This window comes from Atractosteus spatula, chromosome 25 (genome assembly GCF_055471065.1).
Source record: "Atractosteus spatula isolate fAtrSpa1 chromosome 25, fAtrSpa1.hap1, whole genome shotgun sequence".
Lineage (NCBI taxonomy): Eukaryota > Metazoa > Chordata > Actinopteri > Semionotiformes > Lepisosteidae > Atractosteus > Atractosteus spatula.
This window is the reverse complement of record NC_142730.1, coordinates 10,256,763-10,272,137: the sequence shown is the minus strand read 5'-3', so window position 1 is coordinate 10,272,137 and position 15,375 is coordinate 10,256,763. Positions and strand designations below refer to the sequence as shown.

Genomic DNA, 15,375 nt, shown 5'->3' with positions numbered 1-15,375 from the left:
GGAGCTGCGTCTGCAGCTCAGAACAGTGATGTCTTTGAGACTCCTTTCCCGGCTCTTTCGCAAACACCACACAGTTCAGAAAGTCTTCCTCCCGAGTTGTATCTTGTGACAGCATCCTCCTGCCTGCGGAAGACAGGGCAGAAGGTGACTAGGTTCTTAAGAGTCTTTGTTACCCTGCTGGAAAAGCTGCCATTAGTCAGATGAATTAGCCAACAGACAGAGGATTCCCGTTACTGAGAGGCTTCACCTAGTCAGGGTAGAATCTGAGAGCTCAGAAACATGCCCCCATTGTGTAGTACTGATAGCTTTTTCAGGTTTCACAAGATGCTAAGAAAAGGTAAAAAATATTAATTAATTTTTGTCAAAATGACGTAGGCGTGGCACATATAAGGACATAAGCTCTGAGTGGCTCAGCCAGTCCAGCTATTTTCTTAGAGCTCCCTTGTCATGTAACAGTGAGCTTGTAGGTGCCCTCATAGCAGTTTAGTAAAAAATGCATCGCTCCTCCAACTTGGACTAGCTCTCCTTTAAGATAACTCCTTTAAGGTGTTAATGGGACCAGTAGGGGGCGCTCACCCTGCCGACTGTGTGGGTCCTAATGCCTCAGTATAGTGATGTGGATACAATACTGTAAAAAGGTGCAGGCCTTCAGATCAAGCATAAAACTGAGGTCCTGACTCTCTGTGGTCATTAAAAAACCCAGGGCGTTTCTTGAAAAGAGTAGGGGTGTAACCCAAGCATTCTTGCCAGATGTCCCATTGGCCTTTACCAATCATGGCCTCTCTATCTCTGAACTGGCTTCATCACACTGTTCTCCTCCCCACTGAGAGCTGGTGTGTGGGGGGCGGACTGGCGCATCATCCAGGTGGGGCTGCACACTGGTGGTGGTGGAGGGGATCCCCATTACCTGTAAAGCGCTTTGAGGGGAGTGTCCAGAAAAGCGCTATATAAGTGAAATGATGATTATTATTAAGACACTATGCAGCCAGCAGAGTGTCAAATGACAAATGGCACTTCTATAGGTTGTGTAGATACTGTATATGAACACTGCTGTTATACAATGACATTACAATTTGGTATTTCAGATTGGGAGGAGAAATACAGTATATATATGTACTGTACATGCATAGGAACAAGTAATAGGTTTTTCCGTGCTGAAAAAAAGAAGAAAGAGAACACAACGTTTCGGCCGTGGAGCCTTCTACCTGTACAGTACATGCATAGTTGACTTTCTGCTCAGTACCATTTGTGCTAAAGCACGTGGCTTGGAAAGCTAAAATGGATCAAACTGTGCAATAATATTCTTTCATTTCTCCTGTACGATATTGAGGGAAGCATATTAGATTTATTTTGAATGCTTAGCTAACTGTGTTCAGCAGTCCTTTCAGATTTGTGGAAGTGTTTAAATTGTTATATGTAGGCAGGCAATACCCTGTGTTTAAAAACAACCTGCATACAAAACTCGACTTTCTAGCAGATGTTCCAAAACTGGGTAGTCAGGGGGAGGCTTGGGGAGGCTTGGGTCTCCCCCAGAGAGATCCACTACAGTTACAAAGTCGACTGAACAATCTTTTTGTGAGTGTAGTGGTGCTCCTACTCGCCTTTCACACAGAGGACCCCCCCAGTTCATTTCTTTGACAGAGAAATTGGTTTTCTTTCACAACACCGGTAGAAACAATGTTGAATTGCCTTTATAACTGAGAACGGAAGGTGTTTCTTTACATAGTGGGTTTTGGCTGTGTGGAACAAAACATGTTGTGGGGGTTGTTATCCTGGCTTCTGTTTAAGAAACAGGAGGATGAGATCCTGGGTACAATTAGCTATGGACTCCTCTCACTTGTAACCTTTCTGCGGTGCTGGTTAGTGTTCTGTTTTTTAGAAGGATTATGCCTGGTCTGTGGCAGCAGTCTTAAACCCACTCCTCACTAGTGCTGCTGTGATCGTCGCAGTCCCACGCGGGCTCGTGCCCTCCGCCGGTTCGTCCCGCAACACCTGGGGCGCGAACCCGGGTCTCCGGCGTAACGCCACAGGGAACTAGCCGAGCGAGCTAAAGGAGACCTCCCACAGCCCAGGCGGCTGAAGTCCCTGCTACGCACAGGGAGGGCGATGACGTCACCGTGTCCAGACTAGCTCCGCTACACTGTCCGTTGTATGTCTGTTTATTCCCAAGTATGAAGTCTTGACAGATCTGATGGCCCCTGCTCTTTCCTATGCCATGAATCGTCTCTGCATCGTGCAGAGACACATACTGTATCACTGGTGCTTTCTGCTCTTGGTGGAATATTGGGTTTGGGTGAGTTTCCAATTGTTTTTAGTAATAATGTAATGATAATGTTTCTTTATTAGCCCTATACAATTTCTTGCATTAGGAATTCGTCTTTTCGCATACCCCAGATTTCTCCATGAGACACAGACACACAGACAGGAAGAGAAGCTTGGGGTCAGAGCGCAGGGTCAGCCATTGTACGGCGCCCCTGGAGCAGTTGGGGTTAAGGGCCTTGCTCAGGGGCCCAACGGAGTAGGATTCCTCTGCCGGTCGTGGGATTTGAACCGGCAACATTCCAGTCACAGGCGCAGATCCTGAGCCACAGGGCCACCACTCTGACCCATTCTGTCTACTGTAAGCACAGTACAGTAGAAGCAGTTCCTGGGATAATGGTTGCACTAGTTCAACACACTCTGGGCTTTCTCGCTGATAAAAGGTAGGCGGCAGTAGAAAGAAATAATCGCTGCTCTGTAATGAGGTTGTGCATTTCTGCATCAGCGATTTCACTGAGAACCTGGAGGGAAGAAAACATTCTGTGCTTTTTGCGTTCGGCCTTTTAGAAGTTGCAGGGAATGTTGCACGTCTGTGCTGTTTTGCTTTTTTCAAGCACTCGTGATGATGAGTGGTGAGGAAAAAAAAAAACGCTATTCATTCTCTGCCTTTCTGAATCAGCTTAGAAGGTTTGGGTGACACTACCGTGGCTGGGGGAGCTCATTATGTCTGTGCATTTACATGAAATCTGCACTCGCCGTTTTGTCCAAAGGGATGGTTTTAAGAGTGCGCATGCAGATGTCAGCTGTTTTAAGTGACAATAAGTTGGCCACATTCTTTGTCGAGATGCTGTTTTAAAAGAAAATGACCAGCCAGTATGTGAATCCTTTGTTTTGTTATGTTTTTTTTTAATTTTCCTGAAGAAGTAAAGCCTGTTTCCTAGAACTTGAGGAGTGGCCAGGGGCTGGGTGTCGGGCGTGCGTGTTTGCATAGAGAGGAATTTGGCTCCTGCAGAAAACGTCGTCATGCCTCTGCCACACCCGCCAGACACTACCAGGCAACACTCTGGCTAAGCAAGCAGACTGGGGGGCATATGGCAAACCTGCCCTTAAGTCTTTAAGTCCGGGCTCTCCTTGTTCCGATCGTGGGCCCCCCTGGCCCGCCCCAGCCCTTTCTTCCGAGACGCGCTGCTCTTGAGTCACAGCTGGACAGGCTCGGCTTCTCCGGCCTCTCGCTTTCACCGGTTTCTCTCCCTCTTGGGGCCTCAAGCCTCAGGCTTCATCCACACCGCAGCGCCCTCAGCTCGCAGCCCACACTGCCGGCCTCCCTAAACTTGCTGCCCTCTCTCTTTCAGCTGCCATTCCCCAGCTCTGGCTCTTAACGAACTGATTTTTTTCATTTTTCTCCCACATTTTCAGCTCCAGTCACTGCCTCTGCTAGTTTTTTTTCCCATATTTGACCTGTTCCACGGTTCATTTTTGTGAAAGCTTCTCCGCTCTAACCACACGTCTTCTCCTCTCCGAATTCCTCAAGGCAAACCAATACACAAACACCGTCTCCCTCTCAAAAGGCCTCTGCTTGCAGCTTTAGCCAAGCCTGCCTCCCTCCCTCAGCTCTAATCAGCAGCACACAGTCTCCCAGTCACTCTGCTCTGACCTCTAGCCCGCACTGTCTACCAGTTCTTTCTAAACCCAGTTCCTGCTCGTTGTAATCTCCAGAACCTTAGAAAGACATTATCAATTCATAGTTCGACACTAGACTTTCAGCAGAGTGGGTGAATCATGTTATGCAATCTCTTGATCTCTCACTGCAGAAGAATGAGCAATCGTTCCTGCGAAGGCTCAGAAATAGATAGAGCTATACAGTAGGCTTGTGTTGCAGAAATGACATCTGCTTTGAGTTTGTAAGCCCTACCCATAAAATCTGAGAGCTCTTAAAATGCCAGGACTCAATTAAGGACATAAGTGGAGAAAATGAAGAAAATATACGATTTGCAAAACAAATAGGAACATATAGATGCCACTGTACTTAAATGCTTTGGGCTTTAAGCATTTAATGATGGTATAAAAGTCTTGAGAGCATAAAAACGGTTTGAACTATTCAAAAGGTGGTTATTTTCATTTCTGTGTGTTATCATGTTTGGGGAAAATAAACTGGGGCATAAGAAAGCCTACAAATCAATACTATTAATCTACCTTTGTCACATGATTGCTTGAAGCATAATAATCCAAGAATCCCATCATGCTGGATCACGCAGAAGAAGCTTCAGTGGCATAGCTAGGAAGTTTTTTACAGATTCATTTTTTTAATTTTTGTGTAAAACTGCTTGCATATTTATGCCTTATGCCATCGTCACGCTACATGACTTTTCCTCGGATTTTCAGTCGTAGCCTCCATTTACATAATCGTAAGAAAATCACATTGATTTACGACTTATCACAGCGACTTATAGAGTCGTGGCGCGCCTGTTACCGTCAGTTGTGTAGTGTGACACCCCCAACAGCCCCTACGACTCTCTGCGGCTCGCTACGACACCATCACACTGGTTTGATTTTCTCGTAGCGAGTTGCAAGTCGTAGGGGTGGGCAGTGAGCCAGATGTGTACTTGTGAGATAATTACTCACCACTACTTTTACACGTGATAGTGCAAAACTAATTCGTTTACAGTATTTGTTTTAAAGGTGTTTTATATTTTTAGCTGTTTTATTTTTGTAAATGTGTTCTATATTTATAACGAAGAATGCTACTTTTGAAGATGTTTATTTGTGGGAAAACAATGCCCGTGTTACACTTTTCGAGATGTTTACGTGCTTGTTCTCCAGGTTGTTTGTTTGCGTTTGTGTGGTGCTCCTCTTGGCTGCCAAAGCAAGGCGATCTGGCGGTGCTTTCACGGCGCAATACGAGACGTGTTAAACCGTGATGAAAGGTCGTGAGGGAATCGTGTAATTAGTCACCCCCTGCGATTCCTAGTCATATAATTTGACACCCTCTAGGACAGAAAAGGCTGGCGAGATTCAGCAACAGCTGAATCTCGATAAATTTGACATGCTCTCCAATGAGAAGTTGTCGAGTCGTGTAGTGTGACGCTGGCTTTAGCCGCAAGCTATGTGTCTGTTCTTTACTGTAAACAGGAGGCAGTTATGTAGTCAAAGGTGCAAAACTCTTTGTGAGTCTGGGGTTTACTGTGATGAAGAAGAGGCAGTATTATTCTGCCCCCTTATCCTTGCTGGATTGAGTGGTCTCCAGACGTGAGCAGTAGCAGGTTTTACTCATGGTGCTCATGATGCCTCCTCTCTGTTTCCTGTGCAGGTGTGGTTGTGACTGCTGCTTCACAACAGGAGGCGCCGCCCTGCCCGCAGGCCCGCTGGTGAGCTGGGTCCCCATTTTTTCTTGCTTCAGCTGGGGCCCTTGCAGTGTGAATTCATGATCACATGACCTTGGATATGGACGCAGTCCTGTCCGACTTTGTCCGCTCCACCGGGGCCGAGCCAGGGCTGGCCAGAGACCTGCTGGAAGGTGAGTGAGGTGCTGAGGTCCTGTGATGAGCCACATACTGTACATACTGTACTATGTGTACTGATGGTGAAGTCTGCACCACAGTTACACCACTAATGCATCGGTAAATCCACGACACTGTTGCTTGATGGCATTATTGTGTTATTATACCATTGAACTTTGACTGCTGTGCTGCTTTTATACCGTCTTCATCACACTCCAACCTTGCCCTGGCACTCGGCAGTCTGTCATTGTGGTTAAAAGCCATACCAAGCCAAGACTGTGTCTTCTGTGGCGCTGAGCGCAGGTTTGCCCTCAGAAGACCTCTCTGAAGGAAGAGCACGAGACTGAATTGCTGGAAAAATCCTAGGAAGAATCCAGCGTTCAAAAACCGCTGAAAACTGCGGAGGAATTTTCCATTGATTTGCATTTATATATTAACAGCTTATAGACCCGAAGAAACGCTTGCAGTGTCCCGAGAACATTCAAAAGCAGTTGATGATAATCTTCTTTAGCAAGGTTTACTTTCTCTTTTGGGGTTTTCTTTTGTGGCTTTCTGTAACACTCCAAAATATGAGAAACCACTGCAGCATGTATTACTACATAACAGAGCTTTTTCAGAGCACTTGAAGGCCTAACTGTGTATCCTATTAATGATACATGCAGGCTATGTGTTAGTTACTGCAGGTATAGCAATAATTTACTCCAACTTTCCAAATGTATTTCCAGCTGCTGCTCTTAACTCGCCTGGACTGGAAGGATTTTCCTTCTAGTATATATGTATGTCTCTTGTCAAAGGCTGTATCACTCTGATGGGCCTCAATAATGGTGAAACAGCTTTGCAGCTAATTATGTTTTTTTAAACAATGTCTTTTAAAAAAGGCAGAATTGGAAAAGGACAGTTCAGTTTCCTGTTGCTTTGTGATTGGATGAAGCGCTGCCCATAAATTATTTATTCCTTGTTACCTATTACCTTTATTGTCATTAATAATCTACAATGCCTCTAAACTGGGGCTAGACATTATATGCTAGAGTAAGTGCTAGTATATTCATATCCCCTAACCCTAGCATATGCCTTATAGGTTCCTTCTGATCCAGATGAGACACTTTGATGGCTGTAAACATGGTTACTGTTACACGTGTTCTGTTCTCCACATATGATGCAGTTTCAAAGGGAACAATCTGGCTTGCATCCATCACTGCTCTTCAAATTCTGCTCTCCTTACTGTCCCCCAAGCCCGTCTACATTGTATGGGTGACAGGGCCTTCTCCCGTTATGCCCCCAAGCTCTGGAACTCTCTCCCCAAGGATATCGGAGAGTCACCTTCTCTGAACTCCTTCAAATCCAGACTCAAAACCCTCTTCTTCAGAAAAGCCTTTACTGAACTGGTTCCATTCTTCACCCCTCTGCTTTTCTTAGTACCACCATCCACAGTCTCCTCTGTATATTGTAATTGTGTTTTATCTTGTGTATTCTTTTTATTTATTGTTGTTGTCATTCTGTAAAGCGCTTTGAGAAGCCACCTTTAAAGGCGCTATATAAAATAAAGTTTTTTATTATTATTATTATTATTATCATCACTGCGCTCGGATGTTATAGAAATGCAATTCTTAGAAAAGTGCAGCCTATTGACCGTGTTGCTCGGACTTCCCCAGGGAAGAACTGGGACCTGCGTGCTGCTCTGAGCGACTTCGAGCAGCTGCGCCAGGTGCATGCTGGGAACCTGCAGTACCCCTTCCCCGAGGACAGGGCATACCGGGGCCCCGAGAAGGAGCTGTCCAGGACCGCGCGCCCACTGCTGCACCGGCAGGATGACATGGTACAAGGTAGGGGCGCCAGGCTGGTCTGGGTTGCCGTTCATTGGAAGGGGTGGAAAAGTAATCGTAGTAGGGGCTTTGGCAGCTGTCCTGGAAACAGGTATCCCTGGACATTTTCCCAAGACCTGCCACAGGCTTAAATGCTTGATTTTCTTCATGTAAGGGAACCTTGCAAGGTCTTTAACAACTGTAGGATATTCTAGGGTCTTCATTTGAATAGATGCACACATCATCTAATGGAGCAAATTCCTCACTCTTTCTCTCTCTCTCTCTTGCTTTGTTCTTCCACCCCTTCTTTACCTCAACTCTTCCTGGTTTTTCTCTCCTTGTCTTTTTCCTGTTCTCTTTTCCTTCCGCCCTTCCCATCTCCTTATGCACCGTCCTGACCCGGCACACAGAGAAGCGGCTGTCCCGCGGCATCTCCCACGCCAGCTCCACCATCGTCTCCCTGGCGCGCTCCCACGTTTCCAGCACCGGGGGCAGCAGCGAGCCGCTCCTGGACACCCCGCTCTGCACCTTCCAGCTGCCCGACCTGACCGTGTACCGCGACGACTTCCGCAGCTTCATCGAGAGAGACCTCATCGAGCAGTCCATGCTGGTGGCGCTGGAGCACGCAGGTCAGACTGGCCCCCCGCCGCCGGCCCGCGCGGGGGGCTCAGTTCAGCGAAGCTCTCAAATGAGTTTCCATCCGTCCATTTTCTAACCGCTTTGCCTGATACAGGGTTGCAGAAGAGCCGGAGTCTATCCCAGCAAGCAGCAGGCGCAAGGCAGGATACACCCTGGACTGGACGCCAGTCCATCACAGGGCAGACACACACTCACACCAGGGCCAGTTTTCCCCAAAGCCAGTTAACCCCACCCGCATGTCTCTGGCCTGCGGCAACAAACTGGAGCACCTGGAGGAAACCCCCACACACCGGGGGAGAACATACAGACTCCACACAGACAGCACTCCAGGACTTGACCCAAGTGCTCCAGCTCTGTGAAGCAGCAGTGTTAACAGCTATGCCACCATGCTGCACCTTGTTTATGAAAAAGGCCATTTTCTGGGAGAACCTACAGGAACACAGAAAGTGCAGCTTCTTGTAATGCTCTGCTCCCATATGTTTACAACCCGCCTTTATACTTTAGACCATTTCTATCTGTTACCTAAGTGTTGTGCTTTAGGAGAGAGAAACCCTGTATGCATTACTTATACAAATATTTCCCTTTTGTTCCCTGTTATCCTTGCCCTCCAGTTACACACACACAGATCAGACTCTACACATACTGTAATTCACTGCATGTAGCTTAATGAACGTAGGGTTCGAATACTTTGAGAAACATCGGAGTATTCAGGATCTTCCCATTATTTGAATATGCTGTCTTTAACACTCGAATTCATAACATAAAATAAACCTTTAACAGTGACACCACTTCCCAGGATGCCTGCTGATTTGAAATTGGCAGCAGCAGGAAGCCAGTTTTATAGTCTGATGGGTTTGATGTTCTGCTGTTAGGAGGTGCGTCTGAGATGATATGTATTAGGAGTCCAAGTGCTTGCGCTGTGGTTAGAATTAAGGACTTTACGATATATCAAAGTTTATATAAAGGAAAGTGTTATACGGCTGGTAGCGCAAAATTAGAGCTTGATTTTTGATTTTGAGACATCATATTAAACGGGATTGAAGAATACTTGGTTTGTCTGCATTAATTACATGGCAGGGGTTAGCTGCTCTAAACTTCATATTTCATTTGACTTCAGCCTAGTATGTGCCTCAGACAGCAGTATGTGTTGGTGATTGTTCATCTCCAAGTCATTTAACTGTAACTCATATTCCTGTAAAGTAGCCTCCAGTGTATTTTGTGGCCTTCTGCGAAGGAGCTCCAGGTATAAGACGTGTACCTCAGCCTCTTCAGTGTACGTAGTAGAGAAAAAGATCCTTAACATTAGGGGAATTAATATTCTTTTAATTAGGGAGCCAAAGATGACTCAAGTGATATGTTCATTGCTTTTTAAAGGAAGGTGAAAATAATGGAAAAGCTCGATCCAGCTGTGTGATGTACTAATGGCGTGGGGGTCTCAGAAGAAGCATGGGGACTTCATCTCTCTCCCTTCACCCGATTCCCTGTGTCTTCTCCAGGCCGTCTGAACTGGTGGACGCGAGTGGGTGCCAGCTGCCAGACCCTCTTGCCCTTGGCCACGACGGGCGACGGCAACTGCCTGCTGCACGCAGCCTCGCTAGGTAACCCGCTGCCCTTCCTCGGCTAGGGAGGGGGGCGTCAGAACTTAGGGGTGCCAGCTGAGAATCCGGTCCGCCGGTCTGCCATTTCTCGTATTTGCTCAGTACCTGCTTCTTTGTCCAGTGTAACACGTACCACTTGCAGAGAGAATCGTGGTTCCCATGCATGTACATGTATATTTATTAGATTAAACAGATGCTTTTGTCCTGATCTGATCTGCTGCCTTTTCTATTACAAACCAAGTCACCACTAGGTGGCAGCACGAGCAGCTCGTTTCGCAGGTGACTCCTGAATTTTTTCAGGTTTTGTTTCAGCTGCAGGGTTAATTCATCAGTTGCTCTAATCAGAGCCAGTACAGGTGACGCCCCTTTTGCAACAGACGGGTAGAGCCGAAGCTTTAGGTCGAAAACTTTGTCGAAGCCAGAATTACACTAGGATGTTTGCTGTGAGATAGCCGAGCCCCGGCCGTGTCGGCTGTCCCGGGCCCGTACCAACCCGCTGTCGCCCCGCAGGCATGTGGGGGTTCCACGACCGCGACCTGATGCTGCGGAAGTCCCTGTACACGCTGATGGACAAGGGCCTGGAGAGGGCGGCCCTGCAGCGCCGCTGGAGGTGGCAGCAGACCCAGCAGAACAAGGAGGTGAGCCCCGCTGTCTCGGGGGGGGGTGAGGGCCTGTGGCGCGGAGAGTCGACTCAGCAGAAGCAGTTCTCACAGTCAGTATATCCCGAATTGAGCCCTGTCCTGCAGTGTAAGGCTACGTCCCAAACTACCTGTTCCATAGTGGCTCCCACCCTTTGGATACTCTCCCCTGAGATACGCAGAGTTTCCCTACAGTGTCCCCATCAAAAAACAAGTCCATCTTCTTTCACAAGACCGTTACAGAGGTTTCAGGCTCCTTGGGACATGCGTTATGTACAGGGGGTGGACAAAAACATGAACCTTACGGAAAGGGACTCGTCTCATGAAGTATGAATTGAATTCCCAATTGAAAAAGGTTTTCCATGTTTCATTTTAATTTCACTACTAATTGTTTCTGATATAAAAGATGTCTTAAAATCAACACTTTTTAATATGTAAGTTTCTAAAGTTATACGAGAGATTTAACAGATTTTTTGAAAGAGGATATCAAGTTGGTAGCTGAATCGCAGGTGTTTCAGTCACAGAATTGACAATAATGTCAGGGTAAGTGTCGAAACTCGTGACCGGCTTTCGCCAACAAGGGAAGCTCAGCAAGTCGAAGCTCAGTGACAGGGATAGGTAGATACCTGACAGTTTTTAAAAAACTAGTTCCTAAAAACCACGAAACAACGGCCTCAAAACTTACCACAGGACTGAGTCTACACCTCTGTGACCCAATCTCAACAACAACTCTGCATCGTGAGCTGCACGGAGCTGGTATATATGGTATGACTGCTAATCAGAAACTTTTTGTAACCAATTACAGTGTGCAGCAGCGCATAACCTGCTGTAATGAGTACAAAACCTAGACTTCTGAGCAGTAGGAGAGAGTAATATCTGCTGCGTCATTTTTTACTCTTTTTTTTTGCTACATTTAGGCAAGTTTGTTAGGCAAAAGCCCAAAGAAAAGCCTACATCCCTGTCTGGGAACTACCTGGCCCAGCTGTTAAATATGATGGTAGATCTGCACCCATCTCGTGAGAGAGCTTGGGTCCAATTATTGCTCTGCGTGGTAGAATTACAGCCAGGGCATATGAACTCGTTTTAGGCGACCGGGTGCACCCTTCTCCAAATTAAATAAGGTGGAACTTGAGTTTCTGCAAGCTCCGAAATAGGATTTAGTCAGGACACTAGGGTTTAACAAGTTTCTGAACAGTGCCCCAGAATATTTAATGGCCATGCTTTCAGAGTCTATTTAATCTTTCATCTAAAGAACTGCAGCTCCTGCAGCACCCCAGTGTTCTCCAGTTACCTCACTGGGGCATTGTTTTTTTCTGGACCAGAGGGAAGACTGCCACCTACTGGCCAACACCTCTAACAGCACCAGCTTGTTTTCCCTGGGTATCCCAACCCTGTACTCACCAGGCTCAGCCTTGCTCAGCTTCTAAGATAAGATCGTGCTACATGGTGGTGAGGTTGTTGTCATTTCTTTAAAAAGAGTCTGAGAGTTTCCTAGTTGTCTGAGCTAAAGAGCTATACAGGAGAATAGGAAGGATTCGGATGGTGGTTTCTTGAAAGGGGAAGCAGGTACAGTATGCAAGTAGACTTGTGAAAACTATGGGGAGTAATGGATTGCAGAGTGATTGTACCCCAGTAAACTGATGGACACTGACCCCTCCTTGTCCGCCTCTCTCCTTGTCCGCAGTCCGGCCTGGTGTACACTGAGGATGAGTGGCAGAAGGAGTGGAATGAGCTACTGAAACTGGCCTCAAGTGAGCCCAGAATACACTACACCACAAACGGGAGCAACTGCTCAGGGTAGGTACAGCATCTGCACACCTGGGACAGAAAACTGGGCTGTTACCAGTGCGGTGAAGTTCTAAAAATACAGCCTTATCTATCCCTGTGTCATGCTGCTGTTTAAAGTGTTATATAATCATGAGAAAGTGTGTGGCAATCTTTCAAATTCAGAGTAAGTGTAAAACCTGAAAACTGAAATTCACTGTTCTCCCTTTCATTTGTGCTGAATGGGGAATAGCTGATATTTTGACACGATATTTCTGGGTGGACTGCCGACCAATTTCAAAGCTTGGTGTTGGTGTTAACAGTTCACAGTTCCAGTTATTAATTTCAACATGAAATAATTAACACTCACTCCAGACATGATAGTGAAAAATGGTTCCATTCCTATACAGGACTATAGATTTAACAAGAAAAAGAGAAGTTCCAGAACACACAAGTTAATATTTGTAGCAACATGGTGTAAAGTTTTGTTTTCAGCATTGTGACACTGTTGCAGACTCTTAAAACACAGGTGAAATTTCCCAATCCCAATTCCCAAAGTCAAAGGAATGCTGTGTCCTATTAATTATCTAAACTGATAATTCCAGTGACTCACAGTATTACCCCAGGTTGTACTCGCCAGTGAAAGTCCTGGGTTTAGCAGGCAGAAGACACAGCATGTATTTGGACCAGCCATCTCTGGCCTGTTAGTACTAGAGTACTAACAGAGGGGCCTGTTACGAGTACTGGTAGAAACCTTTCAGCTATCTTTTATTACAAAAGTGTAGCAGTTGTTAATATAACTTAGCTCTACTACAGTGGATAATGTAAAAGGATGGTGCCATCAGAATGGTCTAAACCAGAGCTTTTATTGGATGTACACAAACAAATGCTACTAAACCAAAGCTGTCCTGTTGTTTTCTTCAGTTAGACTAGTGTTCGGCTGTTTTCAGAGCAGCGTTATTCATTAAAGTCTGAGGCTGGTGTGATTTAATTGGACCTAATAATTGACCAGAGGAGTTGTGCTGGTGCTTCAGTATTCCACTTCAAATCTTGTGGCAGATTGGAATCAGTTTTCTGCTCCGCTCAGAGCATCTTCATGTTACTAGCAGTGCATGGCTGTTGACCGCTGACTTTAACTGTCCCCTTTGCCCGCGGGCAGGGCGGAGTCGTCGGAGGAGCCCGTCTATGAAAGCCTGGAGGAGTTCCATGTGTTCGTCCTGGCCCACGTGCTGCGGAGACCCATCGTGGTGGTGGCCGACACCATGCTCAGAGACTCTGGAGGGGAGGGTGAGACGTCTGCCGCCGTGTCCTGTCTTTGAAACCATGCGTTCCCACGGGGCTCGGCCAGTAAGAGAGGAGCCTGGGACAGCTACGTCATGTCCTCTTGTCAAACGCCTGCTTGTGCTTCAGCCTGGCTCTGAGGGTGCCAGCTTCACACACCTGTTAACTGGTGTTAACTGGTAACTGCTGGACAGAGACCCAGATAACCTGCAGAGACAAAATACACCGTTCAGTTCGCTGGCAGGAAGAGGCCAATGGGAACTCAATACTTTGTTGCTGATTGGATGAATCTGCTTGTAGATACAATGCAATTCCATGGAGACACCCTGTAACATGGCAGCTGTTGTTGTGGCGGAGGTTTGGTTGACTGGGGCATCAGGAGATCCATGTAAGGGTTCGATAAGGTTTATTTGGAGAGACATGGGTTCAGTACTCAAATTTGCACAAGGCATCAGCACTACTCATTGCTGCAACAGTCGCTCATTAGCCATTTGAAATGATTGAGACAGAGGAGCAAGTCACACAGTCAGCCAGAGCTCCCGGTTTCATGGGGCTCTGGAGAGAGAGTGGTAGTAGGTTGAGGTCTCTTGCAGTTTATAGAGAGGTTAAGGTTCAAACAGCACTTGGAAAGCGTTCTGTGAAAAGCGGGTTGGTGGAAGATGGAAGATGTTTCCGCTGCTGCTGGTGTAGGCGGTACAGTTTCCTGTCAGCAACCGACTATAGTGGGAGAGAGGTAGCAGCTCCAGCTGCTGCTGTAGGACGCTGGTATGAGTTATGGTTAGTGTCCCTGGCCAAACAGCATCAGCTGGGTAGAGTTTATGCTGCAATTATTAGTGGTTCAGCTACTTTCTGGTTAAGGGTTTGGTTCTCCATCACAGGTAAATGGTTATATGGTTACAAACCCCAGGGTTGGGGTTGTTGGGGATTCCAGACTGCACCCCTTACCCATAATTCCACTGTATGCGTCGAGGCAGCTGCGGGGATTCCCTTGATCATAATAATAATAATAATAATTGCTTACACTTATATAGCGCTTTTCTGGACAATCCACTCAAAGCGCTTTACAGGTAATGGGGATCCCCTCCACCACCACCAGTGTGCACCCATAGTGCACAAGAACGCTCCCCACACACCAGCTCTCAGTGGGGAGGAGAGCAGAGTAATGAAGCCAATTCATAGATGAGGATTATTAGGAGGCCATGATTGGTAAGGGCCAATGGGAAATTTGGCCAAGACGCCGGGGTTACACCCCTACTCTTTTCGAGAAACATCCTGGGATTTTTAATGACCACAGAGAGTCAGGACCTCGGTTTGACGTCTCGTCTGAAGGACGGCGCCTGTTTACAGTATAGTGTCCCTGTCACTATACTGGGGCATTAGGACCCACATGGACCGCAGGGTGAGCGCCCCCTGCTGGCCCCACTAACACCTCTTCCAGCAGCAACCTTAGTTTTTCCCAGGAGGTCTCCCATCCATAAGTCCACAGGTGTGGGACTCCTGAGGAATGTTTGCCCTCAGCCTGCGTGGAGGTGGTATCTGGGAGTACCCCCGGTGGTCAGTCACACACAGAGGTCAGGGCTCCGTCTCCCCAGGAGGGGAAGAATGGTTATCAGTGATCCTGGAGGAGTTTATATACACGAGAAAACGCCTGGCGATTTTGTGAAGTATGGACAGATGGTTATGGTTTACATCTGTCAAATAGAGATGGAACCACAGTTGACTATCATGACAATTATTATAATTGTACAGTTACAGGTGAAGGTTATAAATTGTGGTTTATGGCTTATAGAGGTGGGTGTGTTGTTAGGTTGGCTGTGGATGTGTGGTCATGCGGTGGTTAAGTTTTGCAGTTTGGGTTGTCGCATTAGTCTGTGTTAGGGTTTAAGTTATGTTTCTC

At 46.8% G+C, this 15,375-nt stretch overlaps 1 protein-coding gene across 2 annotated transcripts in view; it reads left to right on the top strand.

The window, feature by feature from the left end:
• Window positions 1–15,375, top strand: part of otud7b (OTU deubiquitinase 7B) — an 84,775-nt gene that overhangs the window by 52,422 nt on the left and 16,978 nt on the right. For both annotated transcript variants that reach the window (XM_088905810.1, XM_088905809.1), the window contains exons 2-8: window positions 5,567–5,773; window positions 7,409–7,579; window positions 7,969–8,187; window positions 9,694–9,795; window positions 10,306–10,433; window positions 12,118–12,230; window positions 13,357–13,484. In XM_088905810.1, the coding sequence (XP_088761936.1) occupies window positions 5,689–5,773; window positions 7,409–7,579; window positions 7,969–8,187; window positions 9,694–9,795; window positions 10,306–10,433; window positions 12,118–12,230; window positions 13,357–13,484 (946 nt within the window). In that variant the 5' untranslated portion in view covers window positions 5,567–5,688. The remainder of the gene's footprint in view (window positions 1–5,566; window positions 5,774–7,408; window positions 7,580–7,968; window positions 8,188–9,693; window positions 9,796–10,305; window positions 10,434–12,117; window positions 12,231–13,356; window positions 13,485–15,375) is intronic.